Below are 22,255 nucleotides of genomic sequence, written 5' to 3'. Positions count from 1 at the left end.
GAGCGGGCAGAGCATTCCAATGAGAACCAGGCCGACAGAGAGTGGGGGAGAGGAGTGATCGGCCCTACGTAGTGTGAAATGGCTTTCCCTTACCGTTCAGCCTGCAACCAACCCTCACTGCCTCACTTGCATCTATTTTTGACTGTCAACTTTTAAACCCAATCCCAAACAAACAAATAGCATGCTGACATCACTTAGCCTTAGCACAAAGCGTCATAAGTATAAAGCGTCATAAAAGTACAATGCAGACAGACATCAATAGATTTTGATGACATTTAAAAAGCAAGTTCTAAATATTTTTTTTCTCTCTCTGTTTGTCTGTAGCCAAGCAGAAACTATTAATCTTTATACTGTACCTGACCTCTCCCTCTAGCCAAGCTGAAGTTGGAGGACCGTCTAGCTGCGGCCGCCAGGGAGAAGCTGGCCCAGGCCTCCAAGGAGTCCAAGGAGAAGCAGCTGCAGGCGGAGAGGAAGAGGAAGGCAGCCCTGTTCCTCCAGACCCTCCGGAACCCCCTCACTGGAGAACCTGAGACCAGACGGCCCGGCGAGACCCCTGCCATGCCTGCGGTATGGAGGCATACACACACACACACACACACACACACACACACACACACACACACACACTGTGGTGGTGACAGTCCCAGTAGCGATATGCCAGGCATAGAGAGATGGATTTCCTGTTCCTAATGGAGTTTCTTCATCAAGGAGCATATTGTAATTTGCACAGCTGACAGTAATGGACACATAGTGTGTTTTTTCTGTGTGCGCACGTGTACAGGACACGATTTACTTTAAGTTACTTTCACACACTTTCCAAGACACCACATCGATCGTGTCTGGAGCACCCAAGCAGGGAAGCAAATCATATCATATATCACGCACAGCCTGAACAGAGATAAGAGAGATCTGCCCAGGGTTGTGGTCGGTCATTGTGGTCTGCCATATTTAAGCAAGTTGTTGTGGATCAGTGAGGGGAGATTCTGTGTTCGACTATTCTACTCTTGTTACTGCTGCCTGTTGTCTGCTGCCTGGTCTTTAATGACGGACACTGACGTAGCGGTTAACAGATTTCTCTTGCTGTTTCCTGGAGTTAATAAAACTTACACCCAGTCGGTGTCTGAACGATGGGTGTGTTTGTGTGGACACAGAGTAATGGAGAATACATGGGAAAATGAAAGCAAGTTCCCGCAATTACGGTGATTGTATCACACACCCCACTCCACCCACTGAGACACTGTCCCCATTAGCACGAGCTGTGAAATCTGGAGAATCAGACGTTGTTTTCCCAGCCATTGAACGTGTGTGTAGGCCTAGAGCAGGGCTCTCCACCCCTGTTCCTGGAGAGCTACCGTCCTGTAGGTTTTCAGTCCAACCCTGGTCCTGGAGAGCTACCGTCCAGTAGGTTTTCATTACAACCCTGTTCCTGGAGAGCTACCGTCCTGTAGGTTTTCAGTCCAACCCTGGTCCTGGAGAGCTACCGTCCAGTAGGTTTTCATTCCAACCCTGTTCCCGGAGAACTACCGTCCAGTAGGTTTTCATTCCAACCCTGTTCCCGGAGAGCTACCGTCCTGTAGGTTTTCAGTCCAACCCTGTTCCTGGAGAGCTACCGTCCAGTAGGTTTTCAGCCCAACCCTGTTCCTGGAGAGCTACCGTCCTGTAGGTTTTCAGCCCGACCCTGTTCCTGGAGAGCTACCGTCCAGTAGAGCAACCTCTCCAGGAACAGGGTTGGTGAGGTTTGGTCTAGAGGAAGACCCCTTCGTGCCAACCTTTCCTGGGATATGCCTTTTCTCCCCACCGAACAGATGAGAAGTTTCTTAGTTCTTTATCTATTGTCTATGTGAACTTGCCTGTCGGTCCACTTCCTTTCAAGGTTTCGCCCCACAGGCTTAAGAAAATATATACACAGGCATCTGGGAAATATGTATTTTTAGTGCCCTCGTTGTCATAAGTGGATATCGCTGTCTGCATCCTCTAGCCATAATGCATTTCCAATATGAATTTGCCTTTAGATTCTTGGCTCTCCATCTAGGCATTCCCCTTAATTGGCGTTTGGTTCGCCTCTCCCTCTCTCCCCCTCACTCTTTCTCTGATACAGCTCCTGTGTGAAGAAACATATTAGGGATATTTATATCCATCTTTTTAGACTATCTTTATGTTAATTTTTAGTTACAGTCCTCTCTCCCTGAGATGACAGGCTGTGTCTATCTGTTCTCCCTCCTCCACTCCGCCCACCCTGAAGCTAAGCGACCCGACACACCCTCCCGTTCCGTCGTAAGCAGCTAACGGCAGCCCGGCCCAGTGGGGAGTTTACGACAACCCCCGCCACACTCCACCACCCCCCTATTTGTCAGAGTTACTCACCGCTGGTGACCTATGGTGCCTGTCTCACAGGTTTTTTCCACTGCAACAAAACCGGGAGCCAGCGGTGAAGCTGGCATCTTGTCGTTTTCCACTGTGAAAAATGATGCCCTATTTAACTTATCATGCCTGACTGGCTGAGAGGCTGTGATTTATGCAGACTGGGATGTGTTCATACATGAGTACCTGTATTCTTTACTGGCTGCTTTTACAGTGGAGAGGTAGCTTATAAAGCTCTTCTCAGGAGGAGTCTATTAAAGCAGGCAATCCCCTGCTAGGATTTCAACCTGCTACTGCTTTGTGACCAGAGCACCTCCACGACACCTGTCGAGTCCTAACCCCCAGTGGTAGTTTAAAGATACTGATTGTTGTTTTAGCCTTTGTTTTTTGTTTTTTTTTCAACTTTCCACTTGTTCCCCACTTTACCCCAAAATTCTCAGGGCTCCGCTTGCTTCTCTCCTCACCCTTTTTGTTGATGAGGGAGTATATGTATTTTTACAGTGTGGAGAGAGATATATGTGTGTGCTGTTAACAGACTCCGCTGTGTGATGTCGGCACTTTGTTTGCAGTGTTTCTAGTGGTTCATGGCTTGTTTGTGAGTGCATCTAAGCATGTAGCAGGAGAGTGGCCGCGAGACAGAAATACTCAAAGGATTCTCACAGAAGAGGTGGAAAACACTCTTCCTCTAATAGATAAACTACCTCCTAAAACATATAGTACGAAAAGCAGTGAAAAGAACAGCACTGTTTGGCCTTTTCTCCATAGAGTAATGCTGTGACAAGAACAGCACCGTTGGGCCTTTTCTCCATAGAGTAATGCTGTGACAAGAACAGCACCGTTGGGCCTTTTCTCCATAGAGTAATGCTGTGACAAGAACAGCACCGTTGGGCCTTTTCTCCATAGAGTAATGCTGTGACAAGAACAGCACCGTTGGGCCTTTTCTCCATAGAGTAATGCTGTGACAAGAACAGCACAGTTGGGCCTTTTCTCCATAGAGTAATGCTGTGACAAGAACAGCACCGTTGGGCCTTTTCTCCATAGAGTAATGCTGTGACAAGAACAGCACCGTTGGGCCTTTTCTCCATAGAGTAATGCTGTGACAAGAACAGCACCGTTGGGCCTTTTCTCCATAGAGTAATGCTGTGACAAGAACAGCACCGTTGGGCCTTTTCTCCATAGAGTAATGCTGTGACAAGCAAGACTAAGCCACTTCAAAGTTTAAGTAAGATTCAAGGAAAGTGTTTGATGTTGGGAGTGTCTGTCCACAGTGAAATGCTGTTTGTCAGCTCTCTCTTATGTGTGCCCAATGGGTGACATCCCTGTCTGGGGACATGGACAGTCACCTGTTCAGCCAGGTGGTGCTGGGAGGAGTCCTGTCATGGCCGTGTCCTCTCTGTCACTCTGGCCAGCTGTGCTGGGAAGGATGTGCTCAGTCTGGACAGGACAGGAGGGCTAGACTATATTGATGAGGATAAGTTGTTTTCAGGCTACTGGAGTTTGCTAAACTTTAGTTTTTTAGAGCACTGGGTGCTTTGTTCTTGTGACTTCACTACAAGTAAAATGTTGTTTTCCTTTAACTTTAACGATGCCATAGACTTTGCATGAGTGAATGACAAACACCACATCTCTTAGAATAGCTGTTCGAGAACACTGCAATGGCACTAATAGCCCTTTCTCCTCGCCAGTGGAACAAATGGTGATTGTTGTCATTTCAGAGATCTCCTTGCTGCCAGTCGCTCCTTTATGACAGTTTCTGCTCGGTGTGTTGTTGTGTGTGTACTGTCTAGTGATAGTGCGTGTTGTCGTGAGGAGCGGTGACAGTGACGCAGACTTATTAGTGTTCCATTATGAAGAAGGGGTGACGCAGCCGCATGCGTGCACCCCACTGAAAGAATCAACTGTCTACAGGACTCGGCAGCAGGAGTACTAGCAGCACACAGAAAGAAATGTACATTTATTTTGTGAGGCACAGTTTCATCTGGGGTTAGGGCTGTGATGGGAGCCTGTCAGGAACACAGAGAAATGCTGACTGGCTTTAGCAAGGGACTGCCAGAAGGAGAAATAAAGAGAGAAAGATGAACTTGAATCATATTTTTAAGAAGAGGCTTGTGGTATGAAGTGCGTCTCTGAGGTTAATTCCTGAAAAGAGAACTGGGTGAGAAGCGTTTAGTCTGGTTTTAGACCCCATCATAGCACTGAGACTGCACTTAAATGAGAAGCGTTCTGGAGAGGGAAGAACTGAGAGAAGAGGTTCTGAATCATTACAGTCATTATTGCGGGAGAGCCAGGGCCAAGGCAGCACAGCCTATGCTAAATGTTGACTCCACAAAAACAAAAAAAACGTTTCTTTTTAGACTGCAAAGTGAGTTGGTAGCACGGAAGGAGATTTTGGGGAATAGCCCTGTGTCAATCAAGGACTTTGACAAACTAGTGTATGTCAGTTTAGTATTAAGCATTGCAAAGAAAAGGTTAAACATTTTTGTAATTGAAATGATGACATTCAAGTGTTTAAGTGAAAATCAAGTTCAAGTGCATTATTAAATACTTCAAACTTAAGCAGAAATGGAATACGTGCCAATCCGGTCTTGTCTGCCCTGGCTCCCTCTTCACCTGTTTAGAAACTGAACACCCCTCTCCGTTGTCTTCAGGTTCATTCGGTTCACACACAAAGGCTTGGTGTCTGTGAGGCACGGCAGTCAAATCAGTCATTTGAGCTGACACTATATACGAACACAGACCTTTTATCGCCACTTTTTTTTCAGCTTACAGTCCTGCAGCCACCCCAAATTGTTGGAGGAGATTGCTTCTGAAGATGGATTCATTTCCGTGTGAGGGGCTGTGATGCCTTCTGAAATAACTTATTTATACCAATTCATTCGCCACAGCTCTCTTTTTCAGTCCCCTTCTCTCCCCTTTCTGTCTTTATCTACAGCCTGAATACAGTAAACCACAGTCGTATTTCTCACCATGGCTTAGCCCATAATGGAAATATGAAGTGTTCGGAAAGTATTCAGACCCCTTGACTTTTTCGACATTTTGTAATGTTACAATTTTATTATGAAATTGATTCAATAAATGTATTTCCTTATCAATCTACACACAGTACCCAATAATGACAATGCAAAAATTGTTTTTTAGACATTTTTACTTTATTTATATAAATATTCAGAACATTTTCTATGAGACTCGAAATTGAGCTCAGTTGCATCCTGTTTCCATTGATCATCCCACAGTTGACAGTATGTCATTGCAAAAACCAAGCCATCAGGTCAAAGGAGTTGTCAGTAGAGCTCCAAGACAGGATTGTGGCGAGGCACAGATCTGGGGAAGGGTACCAAACAACAATGTCTGCAGCATTCAATCAATCAATCAAATGTATTTATAAAGCCCCTTTTACATCAGCCGATGTCACAAAGTGCTATACAGAAACTCAGCCTAAAACCACAAACAGCAAGCAATGCAGATGTAGAAGCATGTTGGCTAGGATAAACTCCGTAGAAAGGCAGGAACCTAGGAAGAAACCAAGCTCTTTTACGTAGATGGAAAAAAGCTGTCCTTGAAACAGTCTTGATATGTTCGTCGAAGAGAGATCAGGGTCCAGAGTAACGCCGAGGTGCTTTACAGTTTTATTTGAGACGACTGTACAACCATCAAGATTAATTGTCAGATCCAACAGAAAATCTCTTTGTTTCTTGGGACCTAGAACTAGCATCTCTGTTTTGCCCAAGTTTAAAAGTAAAACATTTGCCGCTATCCACTTACTTATGTCTGAAACGCAGGCTTCCAGGTAGAGCAATTTTGGGGCTTCACCATGTTTCATCGAAATGTACAGCTGTGTATCGTCCACATAGCAGTGAAAGTTAACATTATGTTTCCGAATTATATCACCAAGAGATAAAATATATAGTGAAAACAACAAAGGATCTAAAACAGAACCTTGAGGAACACCGAAATTTACAGTTGTTGTTTTGGACAAACCATCCACAGAGATAAACTGATTTCTTTCTGACAGATAAGATCTAAAGAAGGCCAGAACTTGTCCATGTAGACCAATTTGGGTTTCTAATCTCTCCAAAAGAATGTGGTGATCGATGGTATCAAAAGCAGCACTAAGGTCTAGGAGCAAGAGGACAGATGCAGAGCCTTGGTCTGTTGCCATTGAAAGGTAATTTACCACCTTCAAGTGCAGTCTCAGTGCTATGATGGGGTCTAAAACCAGACTAAAACGTTTCATATACATTGTTAAGTCTTCAGGAAGGCAGTGAGTTGCTGCGCAACAGGTTTTTCGAAAAATCTTGGGATGAATGGGAGATTTGATATCAGCTGATTTTAGTTTTTTATATTTTCTGGGTCAAGATTTATTACTGCCACTTTTAGTGAGTTTGGTACACATCCGGTGGATAGGGTGCCATTTATGTTCAACATAGGGCCAAGCACAGGAAGCAGCTCTTTCAGTAATTTAGTTGGAATAAGGTTCAGTATGCAGCTTGACGGTTTAGAGGCCATGACTATTTTCATCAATGTGTCAAGAGATATAGTATTTAAAAACTTGATTGTCTCCCTTTGATCCTATGTCCTGACAGTGTTGTGCAGACTCAGGAAAACATAGATTTAAAGTGGAGTCCATCATTTTCTTTCCCAATGATCATGATCTTCTCGTCAAAGAAGTTCATGAATGTATCACTGCTGAAGTGAAAGCCATCCTCTCTTGGGGAATGCTGCTTTTTAGTTAGCTTTGCAACAGTATCAAAAAGACATTTAGAATTGTTCTTATTCTCCATCCTTTTTTTCCAACTTAATTGTTTTTAGGGGTGTGACTGCATCTAGAGTATTACACAAGGTTAAATTAAGTTCCTCAGGTGGTTAACCGATTGTTATACTCTGACGTCCTTGGGTAGGTGGAGGGATTCTGGAAGGGCATCTAGGAATCTTTGGGTTGGCCGAGACTATAGCACGACTTTTGATGATCCTTGGTTGGGGTCTGAGCAGATTATTTGTTGTGATTGCAAACATAATAAAATGGTGGTCCGATTATGAGGAAAAACATTTAGATCCACAATATTTATTTCACAGGACAAAACTAGGTCCAGAGTATGACTGTGGCAGTGAGTAGGTCCGGAGACATGTTGGACAAAACCCACTGAGTCAATGATGGCTCCGAAAGTCTTTTGGAGTGGGTCTGTTGACTTTTCCATGTGAATAATAAAGTCACCAAAAATGTGAATATTATCTGCTATGACTACAAGGTCCGATAGGAATTCAGGGAACTCAGTGAGGAACGCTGTATATGGCCCAGGAGGCCTGTAAACAGTAGCTATAAAAAGTGATTGAGTAGGCTGCATAGATTTTATGACTAGAATCTCAAAAGAAGAAAACGCAGTCATTTTTATTTGTAAATTGAAATTTGCTATCATAAATGTTAACAACACCTTCATGTTTGCGGGATGCGCGGGGGATTTGGTCACTAGTGTAACCAGGAGGAGAGGCCTCATTTAACACAGTAAATTCATCAGGATTAAGCCATGTTTCAGTCAGGCCAATCACATCAAGATTATGATCAGTGATTAGTTCATTGACTATAACTTGGAAGTGATGGATCTAACATTAAGTAACCCTATTTTGAGATATCACAATCTTTCAATAATGACAGGAATGGAGCTCTTTATTCCAGTAAGATTGCTAAGGCGAACACCGCCATGTTTAGTTTGCCCAACCTAGGTCTAAGCACAGACATCGTCTCAATGGGGATAGTTGAGCTGACTACACTAACTGTGCTAGTGGCAGACTCCACTAAGCTAGCAGGCTGGCTATCTCATTGTGGAGCTGGAGGAGTTAGAGCCCTGTCTATGTTCATAGATAAGATGAGAGCACCTCTCCAGCTAGGATGGAATCAGTCACTCCTCAGCAGGCCAGGCTTGGTCCCGTTTGTGGATGAGTCCCAGAAAGAGGGCCAATTATCTACAAATTCTACCTTTTGGGAGGGACAGAAAACAGTTTAACCAGCGATTGAGTTGTGAGACTCTGCAGTCGAGCTCATCACTCCCCCTAACTGGGCAGGGGTCAGAGACAATTACTCGATGCGGACACATCTGTCTAGCTGATTTACACGCTGAGGCTATGTTGCACTTGGTAACCTCTGACTGTTTCATCCTAACATGGTTGGTGCCGACGTGGATAGCAATATCCCTATACACTCTACACTCGCCAATTTTAGCCTTAGCCAGCACCATCTTCAGATTAGCCTTAACGTTGGTAGCCCTGCCCCTGGTAAACAGTGTATGATCGCTGGATGATTCTTTTAAGGTCTAATACTGCGGGTAATAGAGTCGCCAATGACTAGGGTTTTGGATTTGTCAGAGCTAATGGTGGGAGGCTTCGGCGTCTCAGACCCCGTAACAGGTGGAGGAAAGACCAGAGAAGGCTCGGCCTCTGACTCCGACTTGTTGCTTAATGGGGAGAACTGGTTGAAAGTTTCTGACGGCTGAATGAGCGACACCGGTTGATCATTCCTACAGCATTTCCTTCCAGAAGCCAAGAGAAAATTGTCCAACTGCGGCCCTTGGTCAGGTAGGTGACCAAGAACAGAAGCCAAGAACAGAAACCCAATGGTCACTCTGACAGAGCTCCAGATTTCCTCTGTGGAGATATGAGAACCTTCCAGAAGGCCAACCATCTTTGCAACACTCCATCAATCAGGCCTTTATGGTAGAGGGGGCAGACGGAAGCCACTCCTCAGTAAATGGCCCATGACAGCCTGCTTGGAGTTTGCCAAAAGGCACCTAAAGACTCCCAGACCATCAGAAACAAAGATTCTCTGGTCTGATGAAACCAGGCGTGAATGGCAAGCGTCACATCTGGAGGAAGCCTGGTACCATTCCTACGGTGAAGCATGATTGTGGCAGAATCATGCTGTGGGGATATTTTTCAGGGGCAGGGGCTAGGAGACTAGTCAGGATCGAGGGAAAGATGAACAGAGCAAAGTACAGAGAGATCCTTGATTAAAACCCTCTCCAGAGTACTCAGGATAATAAGATGGCGCCGAAGAACATAGCTGACGTTTTACATTCTCCCATTTAGTTTTTTTTTGCATTTTGTGTAACTTATGTTTTTAATTATTGTCTACATAATGTTGCTGCTACTGTCTCTTATGACCGAAAATAACTTCTGGACATCAGAACAGCGATTACTCTCCGTGGACTGGAAGAAACTTTTCCCTTTAACAAGTCCGATTAGATGGATATTCTGCTTTCACTGGAACAGGCCCAGACCCACGTCTTTTGCGTGAAGAATTGAAGCAGGAAAAGGGGCCGCAGATCAGGCAGCCTTCTGAGAATCCTAAGGCAAGCGAGTAAACTCCCACTGCCATCCGTTCTTCTTGCTAACGTGCAATCATGGGAAAATAAAATTTATGACCTACAATTAAGATTATCCTACCAACGAGACATTAAAAACTGTAACATCTTATGTTTCACCGAGACGTGACTGAACGAAGATAGAGACAATATAGAGCTAGCGGGATTTTCCATGCACCTGCAGAACAGAGACACTACCTCTGGTAAGACAAGGGGTGGGGGTGTGTGTCTATTTGGCAATAACAGCTGGTGCACAATGTCTAATATTAAATAATTATTGAGGTATTGCTCACCTGAGGTAGAGTACCTTATGATAAATTGTCACTTTCAAGGAGCGGAAGACTAATCCGGATGCTTATAAGAAATCCCACTATGCCCTCAGACGATCCATCAAACAAGCAAAGTGTCAATACAGGATTAAGATCGAATCCTACTACACCGGCTCTGACGCTCATCAGATGTGGCAGGGCTTGCAGACTTACAGACTACAAAGGGAAGCACGGACGCGAGCTGCCCATTGAAGCGAGCGTACCAGACTAGCTAAATGCCTTTTATGCTCACTTTGAGGCAAGCAACACTGAAGCATGGATGAGAGCACCAGCTGTTCTGGATGACTGTGTGATAACGCTCTCGGTAGCCGATGTGAACAAAACCTTTAAACAGGTCGACATTCACAAAACCGCTGGGCCAGATAGATTTCCAGGACGTGTACTCAAAGCATGCGCAGACCAATTGGCAAGTGTCTTCACTGACATTTTCAACCTCTCCCTGACCGAGTCTGTAATACCTACATATTTCAAGCAGACCACGATCGTCCCTGTGCCCAATGAAGGGAAGGTAACCTGCCTAAATGATTATTGCCCCGTGATACGCACGTCGGTAGCCATGAAGTGCTTTGAAAGGCTGGTCATGACTCACATCAACAGCATCCTCCTGGACACCCTAGACCCACTCCAATTCACATACCGCCCCAACAGATCCACAGATGACGCAATCTCAATCTCACTCCACACTGCCCTTTCTCACCTGGACAAAAGGAACACCTATGTGAGAACGCTGTTTGTTGACTACAGCTCAGCGTTCAACACCATAGTACCCACAAAGCTCATCACTAAGCTAAGGACTGGGACTAAACACCTCCCTCTGCAACTGGATCCTGGACTTCCTGACAGGCCGCCCCCAGGTGGTAAGAGTAGGCAACAACACGTTGGCCACGCTGATCCTGAACACTGGAGCCCCTCTGGGGTATGTACTTAGTCCCCTCCTGTATTCCCTGTTCACCCATGACTGCGTGGCCAAACACAATTCCAACACCATTAAGTTTGCTGATGACACAACGGTGGTAGGCCTGATCACCGACAACATTGAGACGGCCTATAGGGAGAAGGTCAGAGAACTGACAATGTGGTGCCAGGACAACAACCTCTCCTTCAATGTGAGCAAGACAAAGGAGCTGATTGTGGACTGCAGGAAAGGGCAGGCCGAACAGGCCCTCATTAACATCGACGGGGCTGAAGTGGAGTGGGTCGGGATTTTCAAGTTCCTTGGTGTCCACATCACCAACGAACTATCATGGTCCTAACATGCCAAGACAGTCGTGAAGAGGGCATGACAAAACCTTTCCCCCTCAGGAGACTGAAAAGAGTTGGCATGGGTCTCCAGATCCTCAAAAGATTCTTCAGCTGCACCATCGAGAGCATCCTCGGCATCTGACCGTAAGTCACTGCAGAGGGTAGTGCGAACTGCCCAGTATATCACTGGGGCCATGCTTCCTGCCACCTATATAATAGGTGGTGTCGGAGGAAAGCCCATAAAATTGTTAGACTCCAGTCACCGCATGGCAAGCGGTACCGGAGCACCAAGTCTAGGACCAAAAGGCACTTCAACAGCTTCTACCCCCAAGCCATAAGACTGTTGAATATTTAATCAAATCGCCACTGAACAATTTACATCCCCCCACCCTCCCTTTTGTACACTGCTGCAACTCTCTGTTTGTTATCTATGCATAGTCACTTCGCCCCCACCTACATGTACAGATTACCTCAACTAGCCTGTACCTTCCCACACTGCCTCGGTACCGGTGCCCCCTGTATTTACCCGAGTTATTGTTGTTCTTATTGTGTTACTTTTTATTATTACTTTTTATTTTAGTCTACTTGGTAAATATTTTCTTAACTCTTCTTGAACTGCACTGTTGGTTAAGGGCTTGTAAGTAAGCATTTCATGGTAAATTCTACACTTGTTGTATTCGGCGCAAAGTTTGATTTGACCTCAGACTGGGGCCAATGTTCACCTTCCAACAGGACAACGACCCTAAGCGCACAGCCAAGACAACGCATAAGACAACGCAGCCAGAGCCTGGACTTGAACATCTCTGGAGACACCTGAAAATATCTGTGCAGCGGCGCTCCCCATCCAACCTGACAGAGCTTGAGAGGATCTGTAGAAAAGAATGGGAGAAACTCCCCAAGTACAGGTGTGCCAAGCTTGTAGCAGACTTACCCAAGAATACTCAAGAGCTGTAATCGCTGCCAATTATGCTTCAACAAAGCGCTGAGTAAAGGGTCTGAATTCTTAATCTTGATACTAACCATCCCGCATGCGGGAGCGTAATCATCGCCTCAAACTAATTAGCATAACGCAGCGGACATAAATATCCCTAGAAAATGTTCCAATTCATGAAAATCACAAATTAAATATATTGAGACACAGCTCAGCCTTTTGTTAATCACACTGTCATCTCAGATTTTCAAAATATGCTTTACAGCCAACGCTAGACAAGCATTTGTGTAAGTTTATCATAGCATAGCATTAGCTTCATAATATTAGCTTCATAATAGCATTAGCTTCATAATATCGACAGAAACATGGCAAACGTTGTTTAGAATCAATCCTCAAGGTGTTTTTCACATATCTATTCGATAAAATATCCACCGGGACAATTGGTTTCTCATAAGAAGCGATTGGAAAAATGGCTACTTCTGTACTTTACGCAAGATTTTCTGCGGGAGCCATCAATGCTCAATGTGGTCCCTTACGGCTATTCTTCAACATAAATGCGTAAAAAGACGTCACAATGCTGTAGACACCTTGGTGAATACGTAGAAAGTGTAAGCTCATTCGTAGCCCATTCACAGCCATATAAGGAGTCATTGGCATGCAGCGCTTTCAAAATATGGGGCACTTCCTGATTTGATTTTTATCTGGGTTTCGCCTGTAACATCAGTTTTGTTGCACTCACAGACAATATCTTTGCAGTTTTGGAAACATCAGAGTGTTTTCTATCCATAGCTGTCAATTATATGCATAGTCGAGCATCTTCTCGTGACAAAATATCCCGTTTAAAACGGGAACGTTTTTTATCCAAAAATGAAAATACTGCCCCCTAGTTACAAAAGGTTAAGAACACATTCTTATTTTCAATGACAGCCTAGGAACGGTGGGTTAACTGCCTTGTTCAGGGGCAGAACGACAGAATTTTCACATTGTCAGCACGGTGGATCCAATCTTGCAACCTTACAGTTAACTAGTCCAATGCTCTAACCGCCTGCCTCTCATTGCACTCCATGAGGAGCCTGCCTGTTATGCAAATGCAGTAGAAGCAAAGGTAAGTTGCTAGGTAGCATTAAACGTATCTTGTAAAAAAACAATCAATCAATCATAATCACTAATTATAGCTACACATGGTTGATGATATTACTAGTTTATCTAGCATGTCCTGCGTTGCATATAATCAATGCAATGCTGGGGGATGATATAACAAAAGCGCATTTGCGAAAAAAGCCCAATTGTTGCACGACTGTACCTAACCACAAACACCAATGCCTTTCTTAAAATCAATACACAGAAGTATATATTTTTAAACCTGCATATTTAACTAAAAGATATCCAGGTTAGCAGGCAATATTAACCAGGTGTAATTGTGTCACTTCTCTTCAGGGTCAGGGTATATGCAACAGTTTGGGCAGCCTGGCTCATTGTGAACTAATTTGCCAGAATTTTACGTAATTATGACATAACATTGAAGGTTGTGCCATGTAACAAGAATATTTAGACTTAGGGATGCCACCCGTTAGATAGAATACCGAATGGTTCCGTATTTCACTGAAATAATAAACGTTTTGTTTTCGAAATTATAGTTTCCGTATTCGACCATATTAATGACCAAAGGCTCGTATTTCTGTGTGTTATGTTATAATTAGAGCAGTCTGACTGAGCGATGGTAGGCAGCAGCAGGCTCGTAAGCATTCATTCAAACAGCACTTTCGTGCGTTTTGCCAGCAGCTCTTCGCAAGCACAGCACTGTTTTTGACTTCAAGCCTATCAGCCTAATGGCTGGTGTAACCGATGTGAAATGGCCAGCTAGTTAGCGGGATGCACGCTAATAGCGTTTCAAACGTCACTCGCTCTGAGACTTGGAGTAGTTATTCCCCTTGATCTGCAAGGGCCGCGGCTTTTGTGGAGCGATGGTTAACGCTGCTTCGAGGGTGGCTGTTGTCGTTGTGTTCCTGGTTCGAGCCCAGGTAGGGGCAAGGAGAGGGACGGAAGCTTTACTGTTACACTGGCAATACTAAAGTGCCTATAAGAACACGCAATAGTCAAAGGTATATGAAATACAAATGGTATAGAGAGAGAGAGTCCTATAAAACTATATTAACGACAACCTAAACCCTCTTACCTTGGAATATTGAAGTCTCATGTTAAAAGGAACCACCAATGTTCATATGTTCTCATGTTCTGAGCAAGGAACTCAAACATTAGCTTTTTTACATGGCACATATTGCACTTTTACTTCTCCCAACACTTTGTTTTTGCATTATTTAAACCAATTTGAACATGTTTCATTATTTATTTGAGGCTAAATTGATTTGTATTGATGTATTATATTAAGTTCATATTATAATAAGTGTTCATTCAGTATTGTCGTAATTGTCATTATTACAAATACATTTTTCAAAATCGGACCCATTAATCGGTATCAGCTTTTTTTGGTCCTCCAATAATCATTATCGGCGTTGAAAACTTATAATCGGTCGACCTCTAGTCTGAATACTATCTGAATACACTGTATGTATCTCTCTCCCTTTCCATCTCTCCATATCATGACTATTCAGCATTTTTCCATATAGCAATGGAGCAGATAGATGGGTCATACACAGGTAACTCCCAAAGTTAAGGCATTTAAAAGTAGGATCGGAAAATACGACTTGGATCATCACACATGGTCTGTTTGCAAAATCTGAATTAATTTGAGTAAACAGACTGACTAAAAGCCTGATGCGTCACAATTTGGGATTCAAATTGGAAACAATTTAATCAAATACACATTTTCAGTAATTGCCAGAGGATCATTGGGAGAGATGCCTTCTGTGGTAGGCAGCTTCAGCACCAGGACATCTGAGTAAACAGCTAAGGAGGCTCGCAAAGTGCCAAATTCACATTATGGATGAGAAACAGCCTCACAAGAATTAAGTAGTCAGTGAGGTTTCAGCAGATGTATCAAAATCTACTCTTTATGAGCTTTTTTCTTTGGCCCTGCATCTGGTCCTTCTCTCTCCTTCCTTCTCGTGTGACAAATCTTCCCTGTGCGAGAGCACAGTTTTTGCCGAGGTCACACTGCGTTCTGCTGGGAGAACTAATCCCGGTTCAATTTATTCAATTTAAGTCAGGGTACGAGCAGAGAGTGCTCTTCAATCTCCGGCCTTGAATTTATGTATAAACTAATTAAAGTAAGCAGAGGCAGGGCCCCTGATTGAACACTCCAAATAGCCTCATTTCCTGCGGCTCTATCGATCCCACAGTTATTTGCAACTTTCCCTAAATTTTTTCCGCCGAGGATAGAAAAAAAGACAGAGTGCAATTAAAAGGAAAACGGAGAACAGGCCTGTAGATTTTTTCTTGTTTTTCTCCTTCTGCTGCCTTCTGGTTTTGTTTCTGCACGCTTTCATTAGTCTTCTACGCAACATTAAATCCTCAAAGCATTGTCCAATAAAACACATGTGCGAAGAGAAGAAAACGAGAGCCCTAAATGTTCTGTCAGGTGTCTCTGCCTAATGCGGTCTAGGAACTTCTTAGTTTCTTGATCCAAACCAGATTTGGGGTAGAAACTAGAAAGTGACAGAGTCTTAGAGTTCTGGAGTCTGTTGGGCCGTTTCACGATTGGCCCGAGGTGCAGGCAGGATGGTAGGCGGCCGGATGCAGGGGTTAGGTACTGGTGTTGTCTCAAGGTTTACTTTTTCCTTTGTAATCTATTCAAGCCTGTTCAATCGGTGCTAAACTTGCTGCAGGATCTGGGCTTTAACAAGGTATTACGTTACGGACAGGTGTATCCATCCACGGAGGGGGGAATGGGCAACTAGCTGGGCTATCCAGAAACAAAGCCTGTTCTCTGGGACGGGGACAGGAGACAGACATCCTAAACAGGAAGCAGAAGTTGGCATCACTCGCCTGGTATATAGTACCCCTGTGAATATTCTTCTCTTTATGATGTTATTGCATTTACAATTATCTGTCAAATTTAGATTTAGTTATCACATGGTTTACCATAGCTTTGCTAATGTTTTTAATAAATCAAATTCAATCAAATGTTATTGGTCACATACACATGGTTAGCAGATGTTAATGTGAGTGTAGAGAAATGCTTGTGCTTCTTGTTCCGACAGTGCAGTAATATCTAACAATTTCACAACAACTACCTAATACATATGTAAACATTATTAAAGTGGCTTTTTTAAGTGTCTAGTGATCCATTTATTGAAGTGGCTAAAGATCTGAGTCTGTATGTAGGCAGCAGCCTCTCTGTGTTAGTGATGGCTATTTAACAGTCTGATGGCCTTGAGATAGAAGCTGTTTTTCAGTATCTCGGTCCCAGCTTTGATGCACCTGTACTGACCTCGTCTTCTGGATGGTAGTTGGATGAACAGGGAGTGGCTCGGGTGGTTGTTGTCCTTGATGATCTTTTTGGCCTTCCTGTGACATCGGGTGCTGTAGGTGTCCTGGAAGGCAGGTAGTTTGCCCCCGGTGATGCGTTGTGCAGACCGCACCATCCCCTGGAGAGCCTTGCGGTTGAGGGCAGTGCAGTTGCCGTACCAGGCGGTGATCCAACCGAACAGAATGCTCTCAATTGTGCATCTGTAAAAGTCTTCGAGGGTTTTAGGTGACGAGCCAAATTTCTATAGCCTCCTGAGGTTGAAGAGTTGCTGTTCATTCTTCACCACAATGTCTGTATGGGTGGACCATTTCAATTTGCCCGTGATGTGTATTCCCGGGGAACTAAAAACTTTCCACCTTCTCCACTACTGTCCCGTCGATATGGATAGGGGGGTGCTCCCTCTGCTTTCCTGAAGACCACGATCATCTCCTTTGCTTTGTTGATGTTGTGTGAGAGGTTGTTTTTCTGACACCACACCACAGTGCCCTCACCTCATCCCTGTAGGTTGTCTTGATGTTGTTGGTAATCAAGCCCACTACTGTTTTGTCCTCTGCAAATAAGCAATAGGATAGAACTTGTCTCATTTGACAGATAATCCTTAATGCAATAACACATACTGAAAGTTTAAACTTTGCTTTGCACATATATTCTAATGGCAAACTTTCATCATCTGAATACCCTCCAAAATAAGTGATTGGATGAGATCAGAGTCCCTGCCCATCTTCCGAAAATGTCTGAAACCCTACCTCTTCAAAGAGTCTCTAAAATAAGACATTTCAATTTGCACTCGTCTTTTCCTACTAGCACTGACTTTGGTGACAAAGGAAAAATGTACTTACCACAACTGTGATATGTGGTTATCTCAACTAGCTATGTTAAAATGAATGCAGCAAGTGTATGTCACTCTGGATGAGAGCGTCTCCTAAATAACTAAAATATAAACGTAGAGTATGGTAAGGACCACAGTAAGCCCAGTGGCAGCAGAGACCACGCTCTGATTGGCTGAGGCATAGCTGGGTCAAGGTTCACCACACATTCCAGCACAGAGACAAAGTATACTTCTTCATCTGACTGAGCAGAGTTGCTCCATACATCAGCGCATACGGGCCACTGATGAGAAATACACAATATCACTAAACAGCACTGCCAGCCCCCTATACCACACAGTCTGTTTGGCTAATTCCTTTAGATTCTGCAATGCAGAATACAATACATCACTGGGACCGTGCTCCCACCCATCCAGGACATCTACTTGAGACCGTGCCGGAGGAGGTCCCGCAGAATTATCAAGGACCACACATACCCCAGCCACGAGCTGTTCACTCCCTTACCATCGGGGAGACGGGTCCTTCTCAACCATGCAACAAGAAAAGATAACAACATGAACATAAATTGTGTGTGTGTGTGTTCACGCACTCACTCACCACTGGCCACGGTGCACGCTGTGTCCTCTGTTGAATTGAGTCAAATCGTTCACTGTGGACGGCCCCATCTCCTACTCCCCAACCCTTCAAATCTATTGATTTATTTATAGAATAAATCTCAAGGAAAAAGTTCATACATATTGATGCCTTTCAATCTAATCTCGTAAATGATTGAGTATGATACATTCTCTGTGTGTGCACTTACATGAAGATGTTTCGGCAGGAGCGTACGCGTGGGTGTGTACGTGCCTGTGTTTGTAAGTACAGTATGTGTTTTTGCAAGTGTGTGTGTGCGTCTCCCTTTCTCTCTCGTTTCTCTGCTTGTCTCTTTTTCTCTGCCTCCCTCCTTACCCAGGGGCCCTAGTCACTTCCCTCTAGAGCTGCTGTGGCACTCTAATTGATTGTGCTCTTTGTCTCTGGGCTGACATGCTCTGTTCAAAGGAATGCCCTCTCTCCTGGGAGACCTTTGTCTCTCCAGTAGGTAGCTCAGCCTCTTTAAAGGGCCTGCCGGAGCCCAGCCAGAGGCCAGTCGGGCTAATGGGCATGATGATTAGAGACAAAACCGGGGTGGAGAGCTGAACTGCAGACACCGCAATACTACTCCCCCTTTCTTCCTCTTGCGTGCATGCTTGCTCTTGTTCTCTCTTTATTTTTCTCTCTATATTTTGCTCTCTCTTTCGGACTCTCCTGGATACAAATATCTGAAGTGTCTGCACTTCAAATATTGATATCTGAAGTATCTGCCTGTCCTGGCCCATAGTCCCCCTGTCTTCCAGCACCTCAGGGATATGTGGTTCTTTTCTAAGGGAGACTGTCAGGCTTCTCCTTCTAAGTGGCTTTCAAGCTACATTTTTATTATGGCTTCCGTGAGTGACCTGCCAGTTAAAGAATCAATGCGTTGCCGGTTAAGATCTGTGCCCCACTAAGATATTCCTAGCGTAAAACTTAAATTTTTAGCCTGGGCGTTTGTTTTCTTAAATCAATGAGCACAACAGGTGCTTATTAGAGACAGGCTTCTATTTGAGCCAGGTGTCTTTATCCTTAATGCACACAGCTTTTGCTACTTTGCATAGTTAAATGTTTAATTCCTGCATTCACTTCCAGCGGTATACACTACCGTTCAAAAGTTTGGGGTCACTTAGAAATATCATTTTTTTTGTCCATTGTTAAGTGACGGCAAACTTTTGAACGGTAGTATCTATGAAATCAAATCAAAGTTTATTGGTCGGGTGCACAGCTTAGCAGATGTTATAGCGGGTGTAGTGAAATTCTTATGTTACTAGTTTCTAACAATGCAGTAAAATCTCAAATAAGTACACAAATAATTAAAACTTTTTTTTTATGTACTACAAAAAATACAAGAAATCTCTAACGTTGGGACGAATCCAATTAACAATCCAAATAGCACTGTAACAGTAATCAAAATGCAGTCTAAGTATGTACAACGGAATCATTTACTCAAGACATACTAAGAATGATATGTACACTGCCTTTGGAAAGTATTCAGACCCCCACCTTTTCCACATTTTGTTACGCTACAACCTTATTCTATAATTGATCAACTAAAATGTTTTATATTTTAAATTCTTCAAAGTAGCCACACTTTGCCTTGATGACAGCTTTGCACAATCTTGGCATTCTCTCAACCAGCTTCACCTGGAATGCTTTTCCCACAGTCTTGAAGGAGTTCCCACATATGCTGAGCGCACTTGTTGGCTGCTTTTCTTTCACTCTGCGGTCCAACTCATCCCAAACCATCTCAATTGGGTTGAGGTCAGGTGATTGTGGAGACCAGATCATCTGATGCAGCAGTCCATCACTCTCCACTTGTGGGGTTCCCACCGTGAAGCATGGAGGAGGTGGTGTGATGGTGCTTTGCTGGTGACACAGTCAGTGATTTATTTAGAATTGAATGCACACTTGACCAGCATGGTGTTGGGTTATAATTCTCAGAGTAAAAACTCAACGGACATTATGAAAGCTTAACCAAGTTTATTATGGCCAGAGGATCAATACAGCTGCATTAGACAAAACATGTTTCCACCACCACAAGTACAGTGGGGAGAACAAGTATTTGATACACTGCCGATTTTGAAGGTTTTCCTACTTACAAAGCATGTAGAGGTCTGTAATTTTTATCATAGGTACACTTCAACTGTGAGAGACGGAATCTAAAACAAAAATCCAGAAAATCACATTGTATGATTTTTAAGTAATTCATTTGCATTTTATTGCATGACATAAGTATTTGATCATCAGAAAAGCAGAACTTAATATTTGGTACAGAAACCTTTGTTTGCAATTACAGAGATCATACGTTTCCTGTAGTTCTTGACCAGGTTTGCACACACTGCAGCAGGGATTTTGGCCCACTCCTCCATACAGACTTTCTCCAGATCCTTCAGGTTTTGGGGCTGTCGCTGGGCAATACGGACTTTCAGCTCCCTCCAAAGATTTTCTATTGGGTTCAGGTCTGGAGACTGGCTAGGCCACTCCAGGACCTTGAGATGCTTCTCACTCCTTAGTTGTCCTGGCTGTGTGTTTCGGGTCGTTGTCATGCTGGAAGACCCAGTCACGGCCCATCTTCAATGCTCTTACTGAGGGAAGGAGGTTGTTGGCCAAGATCTCGCGATACATGGCCCCATCCATCCTCCCCTCAATACGGTGCAGTCGTCCTGTCCCCTTTGCAGAAAAGCATCCCCAAAGAATGATGTTTCCACCTCCATGCTTCACGGTCGGGATGGTGTTCTTGGGGTTGTACTCATCCTTCTTCTTCCTCCAAACACGGCGAGTGGAGTTTAGACCAAAAAGCTCTATTTTTGTCTCATCAGACCACATGACCTTCTCCCATTCCTCCTCTGGATCATCCAGATGGTCATTGGCAAACCTCAGACGGGCCTGGACATGCGCTGGCTTGAGCAGGGGGACCTTGCATGCGCTGCAGGATTTTAATCCATGACGGCGTAGTGTGTTACTAATGGTTTTCTTTGAGACTGTGGTCCCAGCTCTCTTCAGGTCATTGACCAGGTCCTGCCGTGTAGCTCTGGGCTGATCCCTCACCTTCCTCATGATCATTGATGCCCCACAAGGTGAGATCTTGCATGGAGCCCCAGACCGAGGGTGATTGACCGTCATCTTGAACTTCTTCCATTTTCTAATAATTGCGCCAACAGTTGTTGCCTTCTCACCAAGCTGCTTGCCTATTGTCCTGTAGCCCATCCCAGCCTTGTGCAGGTCTACAATTTTATCCCTGATGTCCATACACAGCACTCTGGTCTTGGCCATTGTGGAGAGGTTGGAGTCTGTTTGATTGAGTGTGTAGACAGGTGTCTTTTTATATAGGTAACGAGTTCAAACAGGTGCAGTTAATACAGGTTTCTTCGTAAAGAAAAACTAACAGGTCTGTGAGAGCCGGAATTCTTACTGGTTGGTAGGTGATCAAATGATTATGTCATGCAATAAATTGCAAATGAATTACTTAAAAATCATACAATGTGATTTTCTGGATTTTTGTTTTAGATTCTGTCTCACAGTTGAAGTGTACCTATGATAAAAATTACAGACCTCTACATGCTTTGTGTGTGTGTGTGTGTATATATATATATATATAAAATTCTCCCCCTACCCTCCTTCTAGGCAAGTCTGTTGTCCAGCTACCTGCTAATAGCCATAATGGCGCTATACAACGTGACCGTGTGTGTTTTGAAAGAGTATTTTCCAGTCAGCAACAATTTGTTAACCTTCATTAGACAACTTTTTTCCAATATTTCTGTAATTCAGTGATGTTTTCCCATAGAAATTCGTTATGGATCCATAACTAAATAAACATCGGCATTTTGAAAGAGTATTTTTATCATTATTTTATTAACGAAAACATAAAGATGCCACTATTAGTTACATTGTTTTAGTTTGAACAAGGCACTAAGAACAGTGGGAACGTTTCCCTAGTCAGCGCCATTATTAGTGCAATGCACCTTAGTGTTGCTCTGTGCTTCCCAGTGTGGCGGGGTGGGGGTCCACTCCTCCACCTCCCATCCCCATGGGCTCGGTCCATCTTCTGTGCGCCGCTCTGAGGTCCATCCCATGACCCCTGCCTTCGTGTCTTGAACCTCACACGCTTTCAGTGTATACAGCTGGAGAACTGCAAGGCATTCCCATTTGGAGCCATGACCAATATATTTTGGCCT

At 44.0% G+C, this 22,255-nt stretch overlaps 1 protein-coding gene across 11 annotated transcripts in view; it reads left to right on the top strand.

Annotated features, from left to right (window-relative positions):
• Positions 1 to 22,255, top strand: part of LOC110522882 (splicing factor, suppressor of white-apricot homolog) — a 173,900-nt gene that overhangs the window by 87,594 nt on the left and 64,051 nt on the right. For all 11 annotated transcript variants that reach the window (XM_090234359.1, XM_090234360.1, XM_090234362.1 and 8 more), the window contains exon 13: positions 374 to 567. In XM_090234359.1, coding sequence (XP_090090485.1) covers positions 374 to 567 — 194 coding nt within the window. The remainder of the gene's footprint in view (positions 1 to 373; positions 568 to 22,255) is intronic.

The sequence above is a fragment of the Oncorhynchus mykiss genome, chromosome 5 (assembly GCF_057628025.1).
Source record: "Oncorhynchus mykiss isolate SJ-2025 chromosome 5, ASM5762802v1, whole genome shotgun sequence".
Classification (NCBI taxonomy): domain Eukaryota; kingdom Metazoa; phylum Chordata; class Actinopteri; order Salmoniformes; family Salmonidae; genus Oncorhynchus; species Oncorhynchus mykiss.
This window is presented reverse-complemented; position numbering and strand designations above follow the sequence as displayed.